Raw genomic sequence first — 14,514 nt, 5'->3', positions numbered from 1 at the left:
CATCTGCCTCTCCGACCCGTGCTCTACCCGCTGCACTGCCCTTCGCATGGGGAGCACATTTGTTTTGGAAGGCAGGGTTAAAAAGCTAGTGCAGTTCAGCGGGAGGGTGGCAGCAGCAGAAAAAGGGAGCAGAGCTCTTTAAGAGAGCCCTGGGAAGCTGTAACCTGAAGCCTGCTGAAGGCTGGGCCGGGGCAAGCAGCAAAAAGCAGAAGTGGCTGCACCAAACCCACAGTGTCCCCGATTCACACCGCTGGGAGCCGGCGACAGCAGCGGCCAAGAGGAGCCCGAGGTAAGGGGCAGCTCACGCTCGCTCAGTGCCAGCGGCGAGGGGTGCAGAGGGCTGGGGCTGAGAAGCTCTCAAAGGACCTGGGAAATGGGAAGAACGGTTCTTCTGCAGGTGTTAAACGGTGGGATACCCACCAAATGAGAGATCTCACCAAGGCTTGGGAGCCACCAGCATCCTAGGGCACCTCTTTGCCTCCAGGGCTGAACCGTGCTTGGGAACTGGGGTGGTTTTCTGCCCTTCTAGCATCTGTGTTGCAGCTGGGAACGTGCTTTTTCTTTGTGATGGTAACAGTTTTGGTGATAGTCAAATCCTCTAGAGCGAGCGGTTGCAAGATGCTTCAGGAGTTAGTGCTGTGGGGTGGAGCAATCAGCGAGCTGTCTGAACTTGTGGGTGATGTTTCATACCACCATAAAATCAAAAATATTTATAAATTATGTGAGACTTGTACTGCTATAGATGGAAAGCAAAATACTTCCTTTGCACCTGCAGGCCTTCACAATTAGACAACTCCCAGACACAAAGTTCCTTCTCAGCTCATTTCTCAGTTTTCTTCCTGTACCTTCCTGACTGTAATATCACATGCTGCATGCTGTTGCTCCTTCTCTTCTCTTTAAAGGCAGCCACAGATTTTAATATCGTCCCTGAAACCATCCCACCTCTGCTCCAACCAAATTCTTTTCTCTGCATTGTTGGCTGTGTGCTAAGAGACATGCAAATAGAATCCAGATGTTCAGGCCAATTCAAACGCAAAAGGCTTTGTCTTTTGAAAATGGAAATTGCTTTTTGGCCAAGTTTGAGAAATATGAAGCTGGTGACAGTACTGGCAAAAACAATACAGATCTGCAAAACCAATCTCCGCTCTCATGCTCCCAGGAGATCTGTGTAGTTGGAAGCAGAGGTTGTGTTGAGATTATTTTTTTTTTTTTCCAGAGAAAAGGTTATGCTCCATGGAAAACCATCTCTAAGCTAGACTGGGCCAAACCTCTTCTGCTCAGCATGCAAGAGTACTGGTTGGTGCAGGCATCCTTACAAAGCCCTCGCTAAGACCTGCTTAACTGAGACTCACACAGGGCTTCTGTCATCTCTCTTTCAGCATGGTGTCTATTCAGTGTAAAATTCTGCAGTGATATCAGCAATCCCAAGATCATATCCACAATCATACAATGCATTGGTTTGTTCTAGTATAGTAAATCCTCTTGATACACATCTTCTGCACCAGAATACCTCAGCAGCTAGGATAGCTGCAGGTCACAGGATGCAAGTGCTCAGGGAAAAGAGGGTACCACTTCTGTATTATGCTGTCTAAACAGAGATGAAAACTTAAAGGGTTTTGGCAGGAGAGGGAAACCGTGAACTGCCTTTCACTGATGTAGAACCTCTGCCTGAACCTGAACAGACTGGGTTCTGAACTGGGGCTGTTGTAGCCACGTGGCTTTAAGTTGTATTTCTACCAGCAGGCATGTTTTCTTTATAGCTTAAGTTAATCTGAAACACATGTTCTTTCTCCTACTTCACTGGATGCCTGGATCACAAGGGTTAGTTAAATACAACCCTTTTCCTTTAATTTCTGGGAATCTATATAAACATTGCTTCAGACCAGTCTCAGTGGCGTCTGCTCTCGGGGGCATGACACTTCTGCAGTAGCTCTGGTTTACCCGCAGTGAAACCCTGGCTTGCCCACTGCCCTTTGGACCAGACAAATCTGCCTGGTAGAGCCACATATGCCAATACCAGAGTGACTAAAAGTGGATCCCACAGAAGGAACAGCTTTGGGGAGTTTGGCACTTTTCTCCCACCTCCATTAAGAACGTTGAATAAGGCAAGCTCCGTCTTTCACTTCTTCCCTAGATCTGGCCCAGCTTTAGGTATTTACTTACAGCCCCTTTCCTTACCGCCTTTTAAGAAATCTCTTCTACTTTTACTTTATCAAATTGCAAATAAGAAGCAAAGGATGCATACAGGCTGTACAGCCTTCCAGCTACATGCAGACACAAGAAACACAATGAACTACTGCCTGAGGCAGGTAACTTGTATAGCAGAGCAGTAACCAATCAGTTTTGTCTTCTGTCCCCTTTAACAATATGGACTTACTATCTTTCAAAAATGAAGTATTGAGTTTTTTGAGGTCTAAAACTCGGAAGATATGATATAGTGCTTTTCTGGACCTTGGCACTCAGTGACTGCCAGCATCAGTGTGGTTTGGGCCACACACATCTGCTTTTGTGCTCAGGCACACCCAGGCATGTGTGCTTGTCCAATTTTAAAGGCATTGGGGCCAGGCTGGCTGAATATTTCAAACTAGAGAAGAAGAGAACCCAGCTAAGGTCAGGTGTATGTTTCGCAACTGGTAAGGACAAGCAGCAGCATGTGTCAGTGCCGTTCCTGTCACAACCAGGTACAGTGAATAGCAGTGGTAGAGATATATTTGCTCAGTTGCTCAAACTACCTGTGTCATGTTCTTACTCTGTAGGTTCAGGCATGCAGATTCCAGTGGTTCTCCTTCTCCTGGGTCTCTTAACCGTCCCAAGCAGATCCCAGAACTCAGCCACTGAGCAGGTGAGTAGGAAACAACATGCAGAGACCGAGGGAGAGATACCTGGAGCTGGCAATTTAATTTTAGAGAATCTTACAGGATTAATCGCTACCCTCATAAATTACTAGGATTTTATTTAGTGACATAATGAGACTAACTCCTGCTTTACCTAGATAAAACCACAGTAGTTACATCAGGGGATGACTGTGAGGCAGAAGTAGTGGATTCCAATTCAAGTGCTGCCTTAGGCTTTCTGTGACACTTTAAAGTAACTGTTCCTACACTCTCTATCAGTAAGACTAAGCCAGTACTTCCGTTGATCGTAGGAGTATCTGTAGACTGCATGCCTTTGAAACGTTTATCACAACTGTACCTGCCCTTGTAAACTGCAACTCTAACCAAGGTCTAACCCTGTACCTGCTAGAACTCTGCCACCGCTGATGGAGCGAACGCCGGCGAGGTCGAAGAGGAAGATCCATTCTATAAGAGCCCTGTAAACAAGCTGGCAGCTGCAGTCTCCAACTTTGGCTATGACCTGTACCGTCAGCAATCTAGCCGGACAGCCACTGCCAATGTGCTACTGTCTCCATTCAGCCTGGCTACTGCACTTTCTGGTCTCTTGCTTGGTGAGTTATTGCTCCTTTTCCTCACACGCTGTTTGGCTTGACAGGCTTTCCCTCATACTGTTGCCCTTGTTGTTGGCAGGGGCCGGAGAACGAACAGAAGATGTGATTTCTCGTGCTCTCTTCTATGATCTGCTTAACAAAGCTGAGGTCCACAACACTTACAAGGACTTACTGACCAGCATGACTGCACCAGAGAAGAGCATGAAAAGTGCCTCCCGTATCATCTTGGAGAAAAGTAAAAGTCCTTCGTCTCCCCTATCAGATTTTACTTAAATACTAGCAGCAGGTAGAACATACTGAGGAACACTGCACAAACAGCTGTCTCTTAGATACTATTGAGCCAGGATGCAGACAGAGCATGGAACGCTGTTGCTGCTCCAGAAAAAGCCTGGAAAGTTTGTGTGCACATAAATAAAAGACCAGACTTATGCACACAAAGCCACTGGTGACAGAGCAGCTAACACATGGAAGACCTAGGAGAAACTTGCTGCGAATTTTGCTTTCACTCCAGGTTTTCTGGCAGGTGTTGCTAACTTCCAGGAACCACAAATCACATTTTCTATTTATGATAGCTTTCAGCCATATTCCTTTGTTAAATTCTTTGCAGAACGATTTGAAATGCCTGCTTTCAGCATGCAATAAACATCTGCTGAGAAAGCTAAGAGCTACCTTTTGGAACCTGCTGGTTCCAAGAATCCAGTAAGTTGAGTAAGCCGTACTCATAAAGCAAGCCGGAGAAAGAACGAAGACTGATGTAGCAATAGCTGTGTCCAAGCCTTCTGTTCTTATCTCCTTTCTTTCCTTTTCAGAAGAAAGTTATCCCATACTCCAGCGTGGGTGGCTATAGGATTCGGATCGGTTTTCTTGATGTGCCTTCAAGTCATTCTTCTCCATACCAGGTTTCTGTATACACACAGCCACAGAAGTTTTATGAGAGAACTGCTGCTGGGCTTTGGATTGCGATCTGCTGCCTTGAGATTGTTTTGATAAGGGAGCTAGCTGCAATATCAATGTTTTTTTGTTCCCCAGGACTGAAGGTGAAGCCTGGTTTTCACAGCCAACTAGAGAAGTCCTACAAGATGCGTCCGAGGGCACTAAGTGGCAATACACAATTAGACCTCCAAGAAGTCAACAGCTGGGTACGGCAGCAGACAAAGGGAAGGATCATGCGGTTTATGAAGGACATGCCCACAGATGTCAGTATTCTCCTTGCTGGGGCTGCTTACTTCAAGGGTAAGAATGTTGTGTACTTGGTTACAGAGAGGGTCTATTAAGCATGTGTTAGAAGAAATGTGAGGGAATGCTCACTTCCAATAGAGCAAACGGACTGCCAAAGAGACAGAGTATAAGAAGAAAGTGTTTGAGAACGCTTAGTAAAGAAGCAAAAATGCACACTACCTGAACAGAAATAGTCACTGAGGGAGGAATTATTATTCTTGGGAAGCTGAATCTTGAGCTGTTTGCAGTAAGAGACCAGAGAAGAAAGTTTAAGCTCACAAAACTCCAGCAAGGAAGAGATTATTACCATTTAGGGAAGGCATAGTATAAAGAGTGTACTGAGCCTTTTTACCACTGTAGAAGGAATAGAGTGAGATACTAGAGAGCTGTTCTAGAACATGTTGTAAGCCAGTGTCATGGAGAATTATTGCTTGGAGACAAGGAGCAAAATAAAGGGTGGGGAGAAAAGCACTTTAATATGCATTGACACAACTGTTACCCTTTAAAATAGTTTTGTAATTGCATAAGTAGACATCAACTTCCCAATAGCTACTCCACCCATACACTGGCTTGATTTTTTTATTTCTCATTCAGCCAATTCTCAGATGAAAAGGAGGGGCCAAAGAGGGGCAGTAAATCAGTAGCTCCAATCAGTCTCTTTCCATCTCTATCATCATTCAGTTATGCCTCAACTCTTAAAGCACAAATACTGTATATATAAAGTGCAAGATTACTCAGCCACAGACACAAGCCTGGTTTCATATGCTATTATTCCACAAAATCCTCTATTTTATCTTTTAAAAAACAGGGACATGGAAAACCAAGTTTGACACCAAGAAGACTGCCCTGAAGGACTTCCATCTGGATGAGGGCAGAACTGTGAAGGTGTCCATGATGTCAGATCCCAAAGCCATACTGCGATATGGTTTTGACTCAGAACTCAACTGCAAGGTCAGAGCAAATATTGCACAAGATCTCTTAAGCCTACTGAGGAACACACTCAGCTACACTTACCTGTTAACCCATTCCAGAAGACAGCCTTGCTCCTCTCATCATGCTAGTTTTGCAATACCTAATTTGGAAGGCAGTATGTTAATTCTTAGAATATCCTACTTCTATACTGTTATGTGACAAGCAGTCCAGAATTTAAATAATGCATAGGCCCTACTAGCCTGTATTGCCTGACCTAAAGTTGGACAAGAAGGGCAGAGCACTCCTCAAAGCTTTTCATCTCCACCTCTTTCAACAAATCTTTCACTGTAGCATGAGGTCAAAGGTGTTCCAGCAGAGAATCCCCCAAAGCAATACTGCAGTTCATTGAGGGATTCAAGAGGTAAGAGGGCTCTTGCTGTGTAATAGTAGGAAGAGTACAGCACGGGTTGATGAAAGCCTGGGCACCAGAGGGGTCAGGAAGCATCATGTCCGATAAAAACAAACAGGGAAGACGACCAAATGTTAACTGGAGAGGCTGACCAGGCAGTCAGTCAGGCCTGTGCCTGGTACGGGATGGGTAAAAGTTTATTACTGATGTGACCATTTCTTATTTATAACTGGCCTTTCAGATTGCCCAGCTGCCAATGACAGAGGGCATCAGTGCCATGTTCTTCCTGCCTACGAAGGTGACCCAGAATATGACTCTGATTGAGGAAAGCCTTACTTCTGAGTTTGTCCATGATGTAGACAAGGAGCTGAAGACAGTCCACGCTGTGCTAAGCTTGCCCAAACTAAAGCTGAACTATGAAGAGGCACTTGACAGCACACTAAAGGAGACAAGTATGTACATTACACACCCTCTACAGACTGCCAAGGCTCAGAGCAGTGGGCAAGTTGCTTCCTGCTCTCAGAAGAATATGAAGCTGGTGGGTTATTAGTTAGGTTCGGCTATCAGTCTGTAGAGATGTCACCAGCAACTAAACCACCTTGGTCTAAGACTCTATCACAGCTTTCCACCCAGCTCATACAACACTTCTGAGATTGAGGGGGAGAAGCTCAGTACAAACAGATGTAAGCTTCTTCTCCCTGTTCCCCCAGTAAACTACCAGAGCAGCTACGTGCCCTTCTGGATCACAGCATTAGCAGTACTGCTCCCCCACCTGCAATCTATGCTTTCAGCTAATGGAATTTTCTTTCTTTCCTCCAGGGCTCCAATCACTTTTCACATCACCTGATTTTAGCAAGATTTCTGCCAAACCTGTTAAGCTATCTCATGTGCAACACAAGGCAATTCTGGAGCTTAGTGAAGATGGGGAAAGATCCACACCAAACCCTGGGGTGAACGCTGCTCGTCTGACCTTCCCCATAGAATATCATGTGGACAGACCTTTCCTTCTTGTACTGCGAGATGATACCACTGGAACCCTCCTCTTCATTGGCAAGATCCTGGATCCCAGGAGTGTTTAGGTCCCTTCACAATAATCTGCAATGGTAGAGCCCAAATGGAAGGGGTGGTATTGGGAGGGATACTGGCTCCCTGCTCTGCTGCACAAAGACACAACTTGCAAATCTTATGCCTTCATGCTGCAATAAAAGAGCTTTTGCTATAAATCTCAGCAATCCCCAGTATTCTCCCTAGAAAGATTGCCCACCTACGTCATGCCCTCTCACTCCCATTTTCCCCAGATGAGCCACAATGCAGTTCTGTGTCCTATATGCAAGCATCACCTACTGTCTACTGCATTTTTCCCTATCCTGTCTTCCAACCTGACACCAGTTGTTTATACCGAATCCCTCCTCACTGACAGGTCTGCGCTGGTAGCTCTCCAAGTTCTGCAGTGCTCCCTCTTATAGCTCGTAAGCTTGCACTTCCCAGCCTGCTGTCTCACCCATTCCAACCACTGACGTTTCACGCTGGCAAGAAAAGTGCTTCATAGCATCAGAAATAAAAGGCAGTGTGGTCTGGATGACTGCAAGTTTGTAACCATCAGGGTACCACACATGGGAGATTCACATCTCTAGGAACACACGCGTACACAAGCATCTCAAACATTTGCTTCAAACCCACACGTATAACAGCAATCTCTTCCCACCATACCACACACAGACCCCTCATGTTAGAATTGGTCATTTTATTTACAACAGTCTCACTAAAGAGCATTTCAGATTTCATTCAGGTTGTTGTTACACATGATTTTCCAGCTTGTACTACATGACTACCTTACCACATGAAACTTAGCTTTGATGAAAGATCACATTGCAGATTCCTTTGACAGAGAAATTAAGTCCTCTGAAGGATGCTTCTGGGAAGCTCTGACAAACAGGTTTTCATCTCTTGTAGTTCCTGGATCTGAGTACTCTGAGGACCACAGTGCATTGACAAAATCTCCTCTGCTCTTTGAATTGTGCTCAGAGCTTTGGAAACTGCAAATCTGAAAAAGGAAGAGAGTAAGAACAATGTATACAAAATACTTAATTCAGCTCCTTGACTTACACAACCTTTAAACCCTGCCCAACAAAAACCTAAACTTGTTCATGGGTACAGATCCTACCCTCCACTGCCTTTCAGCATCAGGCACATAGTGTGCACTTCAGCTACAAAGGGAGGATGGGGGTGAAAAAAAGAGATGGACAAAAACTTAAAACATAATCTTTGAGTACAGGTACCCACTACTTCCTCACTGCAGCTCCTGCTAAAATTAATTCAGTTAAAGGGAGGTGTTGTGAGAAGATTTTCAGAAGCTGTCAGGGGATTTGCTTGCCAAAAGAGGGCCAGAACAGAGCAAGGTTTTATTTCCTCCATTGAAAAGATGTCAGCAACATTATACAACGGAGGTAAAAACACCAAAGGTGACTAGTTGTCAAAATAAAACAATAGGACAGGGAATATTGGAGGCAGGGAGAAGAAAAGAATAGACAGGCACAAAGCAGAGAAATGGGTCCAAAGAGAGTCATGGGGTGTAAGTGAACCCCAGTGGGGTTAATGAACTTGCGCTTGAGTAATAGCCAACTTTTGTACCTGTGCCAGACTGCCCGGGGTCCTGAGAGACACCCTGCAAGGTGCCAAGGACCACCTGCCATGGTATTGTGTCAGACACACAGGAGTGGTGCAGGGAAGGGACAGAGAATGAAAGCAAATTTACCCATTGAAGAGAATTTGTGCCAGCTTGAAAAGTTCATGGCCTATTTCTATACTTGATGGCCCGTGATGCATTTCCACAATCTCAATACTCCTCTCCAGGTGTCTGGCTGCTTCCTGCCACTTTCCTGATGGAAGAAACCAAACCAAAACAAAAAGTAAGTCATGAATAGATACTTTCTAGAGCTACTGCCACCTGAAGAATCTGACAGCATTATGCAAAATGTGATGAACTATGTCCACAGCATTCTTGGGAGGCTGCTGACCTCAGAACAAGGACAGGGAATCTAGAAAAACATGAGATCACATTATTGTTCACTGGCTGCTGGGAATGCAGTATTGGCTAATGCAGTCTGAGAGCCCTACTGTCAAAACTAGAGAGATGCAGTAGGAGAAAAGTGAAAGGGTTAGTTAGAGAAAAGGCTAGTCATGTTAAATTCAAAGTTCAGAAAACTAAAGATAATGAGAAGATAATACCATACCAAGAGTAGCATAGACCTGTGCCAGATGATCCTCCATCTCTCCCATCAGCAAATGCCCTGGAGACAAGAAGTTTCCAGCATCTATTTGACACTTCAGGAGCGTTTTGATAGCCTGATCTATAAAAAAAACAGGGTATAAAATTCATCCTACTGGCTGGTTTCCAGCTCTCCATGATCCATGAAATAAAATTCACCCAATTTCATCTCTGCATCTTACACAGATAGATTTGGATTTGGTTAGAATTCAACATTGACTTCATCTGCAAACCTGCTTATTCTAATGCAGTGTTGGCCTGACTCACTCCAGCAAAGCAAGGCCTGGGAATGCATAACTCCAATGTTACCCTGAGTTCTTTTAGTTACTATGGAACAACGTGTGACTTAGATTAACACCGGGATCAGGGGTATAAAAAACCTAAAGCTCAGGTCCCCAGGGACACCAGGCTGCATGCCAGACGACCCCAACTGCACAAGCAACAGTGCCATCTCATGGCTAGAACCACATCTCCTGATGTGTACTCATTAGCTGCTGACCTTAAATTAGAAAGATGAGCCTTACCGGCCTTCCTGTCTCTTAGTAGTTCTAATGCTTTCTTGATTTGTTGCTGAAGGTCCTGTAAACGGTGTGATAGGCTCTCTCTGCTGACTGAGAGTGCACAAGCTTCATTCGAACAACAAAGCATGTCTTCTCCCTGTGGAAATCATCCCTGTTCATGTTCAACTCAAAGCTTACTTTCCATCTCCATTATCTCTGTATTGTGTTATAGAGAAGCTAAACTGTTTCAGTTGTATTCATCGCACAAAGTGACTTGCTTGCAAATTGCTATTAGCTTATTTGATTTTATGAGAAGCTTCCAGCAATAGCTATGACTATGTGAGCTATAAATTAAGCCAAAGCAGGGTCATGTGGTACACAACTGATGTTCATACAAAACACATACCATGTTGACTTCTCCCCATCTAACCAACGCTACATGCTGTTTTCATTTACATCCTGTGAACTGCAGATTGTGACTCTCTATGTGCAGCTCCCGTATGTATACCTTCTGTTCTACACTCCAGGCCTCCACTGTCTTCCCGAAATATCCCCCTTCCCCTAGTCCATGGCCCTGATATTCTAAAGTTCCTTCATCAAGTTCAAAGGGATTTTAAGTTGCTGTTAAAGGTGTTATTTTCCCTATAATGCTGGAAGACTGACATACAAGACCATTTCAAGAAAGCTGCTAAGAACAGTGAGATACTGTCTTGACTCTACAGGGGCTTTTGCCTTCTGAGCAGAGATCATGGACTAAGGTCTTGTCTCAGTTTCAGCTGGGATGGAGTTAATTTTCTTCCTAGTAGACTGTACAGTGCTGTGTTTTGGATTTAGTATGAGAACAATGTTGATAACACACTGATGTTTTTAGTTGTTGCTAAGCAGTGTTTGTATTAAATCAAGGACTTTTCAGCTTCTCATGCCCTGCCAGTGCGAAGGCTGGAGGGGCATGAGAATCTGGGAGGGGACACAGCCAGGATGGCTGACCCCAACTGGCCAAAGGGATGTTCCATACCACAGGGCATCATGCTCAGTATGTAAACTGGGGGAAAGCTGGCTGGGGGCCGCTGCTTGGGAACTGGGTGGGGACCAGCTGGTGTGTGGTGAGCAATTGCATTGTGCATCATTTTTTTTGTACATTTTAATTCTTTTATTTTCTTCTTTTCCCGTCCTCTTAAACCGTCTTTATCTCAACTCACAAGTTTTACTTTTTTTTCCAATTCTCTCCCCCATCCCACTGGGGCGGGGGAGTGAGCAAGAGCCTTTGCAGTGCTTAGTTCCCAGCTGGGGTTAAACCAAGACAGTCCTTTAACAACTTTCCCAGAGACCCAAACGTTACACAACCCGATAAGTTATACAATCATAACTATGGAAGAACTACCTGCATTGGAGCCTGGCAGCTAGGACAGCAGAACGAGTTTCTCACGGACACCACACTCTTGACATCAGACTCTAACTCATCAAGGCATGCCTGACAGCGACACTCAAAGAAATACTGACTGAGGAGCTGTTGTCTCTCAGCAACCTTCATTCTACATCGGTGAGGCCCTGCAAAGGGATGCAAGGGTAGAAATCTCTAAACAGTTACAGTTCTTAACATCAGACTAAATCTATCTTTGTTATAACTGAGATTAGATATATTATCTTTTGGAGAAGATAACTGGAGACCAAAACTCTAACAGTGGGTTCAGGAGATAAAATCTTGAGTTGATGTATTCAATCAAGGCTTATACATAAACAAAGACTCTATGCAACACTATACTGGGAATTATATTAATAGCAATCAGTTAGCATGCCAAGTAGAGGTGAAGGGATGTCTGAGCCTCGAGACAGAGAGTTAATACTTACCATAGCAATGGAAAATCTCTTGGCCACTGGGGATTGGCTGTGATGCCCTGACAGTGGCAGCTGTCCCACTAAATGACACGCTGATATTGGGACAGCATGAATGGTTCAGAAGGCTGAGGACAGGAAAGAAGGCTGTCGCCAGGCGCACAGGCTTCTTATTTACAACAGCACCATCTCCGGACCCTGAAGACAGAGGAAAAACAAGTAGGTTGAGAATGAATGCTCAGAAACCCACGCAACTTATGCAACAAGCACTGTGACCAGTTGCAGATAGCAGTAGAAAGGTTTCTGGTATATTGCTGCAAAAAATAATAGCTAAATACCCTCTATATGTGCACTAAAGAACAGGCCAGCATGGGACAGGCCATTAAATTTTAAGCAATGGGAGCTTTTTACAACTGATAATTCAATCTCTTCACTTCACACAAGCTAAATGAGCAAGGACAACAGAGAAAGGCTTAAGTTTTTATCTTACCTGACTCCTGCATTACAGTGATTGCTTGTGCATTACATTGCAGCTGCAATACATGTCTCAACATCGCTTCTGCCACAGTCTTCAGCTCTGGAGACAATTCACCTGATGTTTTTTCACATGTCTCTGGGTGGGGCCATTTTTCAGATGATTCCTGATTCAAAACAGCAGCCTCTAGGCCAGCTTCTTGCAGTTGTTTACATATAGCTACTACACTCAGTGTGCAAAGGAACTTATATTCAGGGCTATGCTTCTCAGCATGTGGCAAAAGGTTGAACACAGCTTGGTAAGAACTCTGGTACTGACCACTGTCATTACAACCAGGGATACCTCTGGTACCAGCTTTTCTATCTGGTGCCTCACTGAGAGGTTTGCAACTTGCCTCAGGGTTATGAAGATCCTTGTCACCACCATGGGACTGTTCCACCAGCCTGCTAACCTCTGCAAATCCCGCCAGCAGAACAGTCCTCAAAGCAACATGGCAGAAGACCCCTAATGTGAGAAGCAGCGCTCCCAGGGAGCATTCTGTCCTGTGGTACTGCTCCCATGCCACATCTGCACAGTTCTGGCTGCAGTACTTTGCGTAACTGCACCCACGGCAAGGCACTGAGGCTAAGAGCTGCCTCAGACAACGGTGACAATAAAGATCTGCATTAGTGATTCGAGTGTCCCACGCTGTTTCACTGCTGTCCTGCAGATGAAGGCTCTCCCCTGGGCAGAGCACGCTTACAAAAGCCTCCTCTTTCAGCAGGCTCTGTCCTGGCAGGATGTCCTGGGAGGCCACCAAGTGACGTCCTCTCTCTATATCAAAATTCAAGCTCAAAGATGAAGATGCGCCTGAAATACTGTCATTCTCTTCCCAGATCTCCGACCTTCTTTGAATGTCAGCACATGCTTCTTGGGCAGGCTCCGGACAGCTCTCTTTCTCACGTAACTTAATCTTCAGTTGACTTAATTTTTTTAGCAGCGTCTGGTGTGCAGGACTAGTTGTGATCCCACCCATAGCAATTTTATTCTCTACCACACTGAGGGCATCTGCTGCATCCTGTAACCTCCCCAAACACAGCAGACACTCAGCTTTCCGCAGCAAGACCTTGGGCAGCAGCCTGTCTGGGTAGCCGTGACTTTGAGCCCTGGCAATATCTTCCAAACAAACCTAGAAACAAAGACAAGGCCTTTTAAATGCACTTGAAAACCACCTGAGTCTTGTGCTCTTTTATTCTATATAAGATGCAGAATATTTTAATGAGACCACGTTAATCAGCAGATTCTATGTGCATAGCCAATCTGTTGCCCAAATAAAGCCTCCTCACACAGAACAAGAAGGAAAGCAGGAACCCTTCAGAAAGTTTAAGTAACGATGGATGCTTTAAGCACACTTGATGTACAGTGTCTTGTTCTTACAAATACCTGTTACTGCAGGGTTTGCAGAAGGACCCACCCGAACCCCCTGTGCAAACACTGTGCGGTAACGCCCAGGTGGTGTTTGGGCTCTTCCTTGCCCCAATTCCCCCTTTTGCCACACAGGAGGCCTCAGGCCACCCTCGGGGCGTGCAGACTTGCTCGGGGGCACCCAGGGGGTCGGGGGTGGGGGTGGTGGGTGTGTGTGTGTGTGTGTGGGTGTGTGGGTGTGTGTGGGCTAGCTGCCATGGGACCCGCTGCCTCAGCACCGCTTACCTCAAAGCACCCGAGGTGGAAGAGGGCGGCAGAGCGGTTGGCGAAGCAGACGGACACCTCGGGGCTGCCGGGGAGCTCGTGGGATGCCGCCTGCGGAGACGAGAGAGCTGCTGCCTCGGGGAGGAGCGGGGCACACGGGGGCCCCTCAACAGGACCCTCTCAGCGCGGGATCCCTTCTCCCGGGATCCCCTCACGGAGCCGCCCCTCACGCTGAGCCCGCCGGATCCCTCAGCGGGAGCCCTTCGACGGAGGCCCCGGGGCCGTGAGGGGCCCGCACAGGGCTGCCCCCCGCCCCACCTACCCGCGAGTAGAGCCTGGCGGCGGCACCGTAATGGCGGCGGCCGAACAGCCGGTTTCCCTCCTCCCTGTAGAAGCGCGCGGCCGCCGGCTCCTTGTCCGTGCGTGCCCGGCGGCACAACCGCTGCAGAGCCGCCGCCTCCGCCTCGGGCCTGCGGGACACGGGTCGAGGGGTCAGCTCCGCGCCCAGCCCAGCCCACCCCGCTCCACCGCACCCCACCCGCCGCCTCACCGGAGGAGGCCGCAGCCCAGGCGCAGCGTGTCGCGCAGCGACGCGGCCGCCAACCGCTCCCGCAACGCCGGCTCCAGCGCGGCCCAGCGCCGGGCGCTGCATAGCCGCCACTCTTCCTCCGGCAGCGCCATCACCGATGCCCCAATGGCGGCGCCCAGCAGCACCGGAGGGAACGCTCCCGGGAACGCTTCCGCCGTACAGCCGGAACAGCCAATAGGGACGTTGTCCTGCCGTCA

At 46.8% G+C, this 14,514-nt stretch overlaps 2 protein-coding genes across 3 annotated transcripts; one reads left to right on the top strand and one right to left on the bottom strand.

Annotated features, from left to right (window-relative positions):
- The first annotated feature begins 154 nt into the window (after positions 1 to 154).
- Positions 155 to 7,207, top strand: SERPINF1 (serpin family F member 1). The gene is made up of 8 exons (XM_009971578.3): positions 155 to 289; positions 2,757 to 2,842; positions 3,244 to 3,445; positions 3,525 to 3,680; positions 4,475 to 4,678; positions 5,472 to 5,614; positions 6,226 to 6,436; positions 6,804 to 7,207. The coding sequence occupies exons 2-8, from the start codon at positions 2,765 to 2,767 to the stop codon at positions 7,061 to 7,063; spliced, it is 1,254 nt and encodes a 417-aa protein (XP_009969880.1). The 5' UTR covers positions 155 to 289; positions 2,757 to 2,764; the 3' UTR covers positions 7,064 to 7,207.
- Positions 7,208 to 7,713: 506 nt separating this feature from the next.
- On the bottom strand, positions 7,714 to 14,446 carry SMYD4 (SET and MYND domain containing 4). Of its 2 annotated transcripts, XM_042791674.1 has the most exons (10): positions 14,279 to 14,446; positions 14,051 to 14,198; positions 13,750 to 13,839; positions 12,076 to 13,228; positions 11,601 to 11,783; positions 11,134 to 11,300; positions 9,777 to 9,909; positions 9,218 to 9,334; positions 8,740 to 8,863; positions 7,714 to 8,028 (listed from the first exon to the last, which is right to left on the bottom strand). In XM_042791674.1, exons 1-10 carry the CDS (start codon positions 14,407 to 14,409, stop codon positions 7,878 to 7,880), a joined length of 2,397 nt encoding a protein of 798 aa, XP_042647608.1. In that variant the 5' UTR covers positions 14,410 to 14,446; the 3' UTR covers positions 7,714 to 7,877. The 2 variants fall into 2 exon arrangements, with proteins under 2 accessions (XP_042647608.1, XP_042647609.1); XM_042791675.1 differs by lacking the exon at positions 14,051 to 14,198 and having other exon boundaries at positions 14,279 to 14,427.
- Between the last annotated feature and the right edge of the window lie 68 nt (positions 14,447 to 14,514).

This window comes from Tyto alba, unplaced genomic scaffold, assembly GCF_018691265.1.
Source record: "Tyto alba isolate M040663 unplaced genomic scaffold, T.alba_DEE_v4.0 Super-Scaffold_19, whole genome shotgun sequence".
NCBI lineage: Eukaryota > Metazoa > Chordata > Aves > Strigiformes > Tytonidae > Tyto > Tyto alba.
Note: the sequence above shows the minus strand (reverse complement) of the source record. Positions and strands in the feature narration are given on the sequence as shown.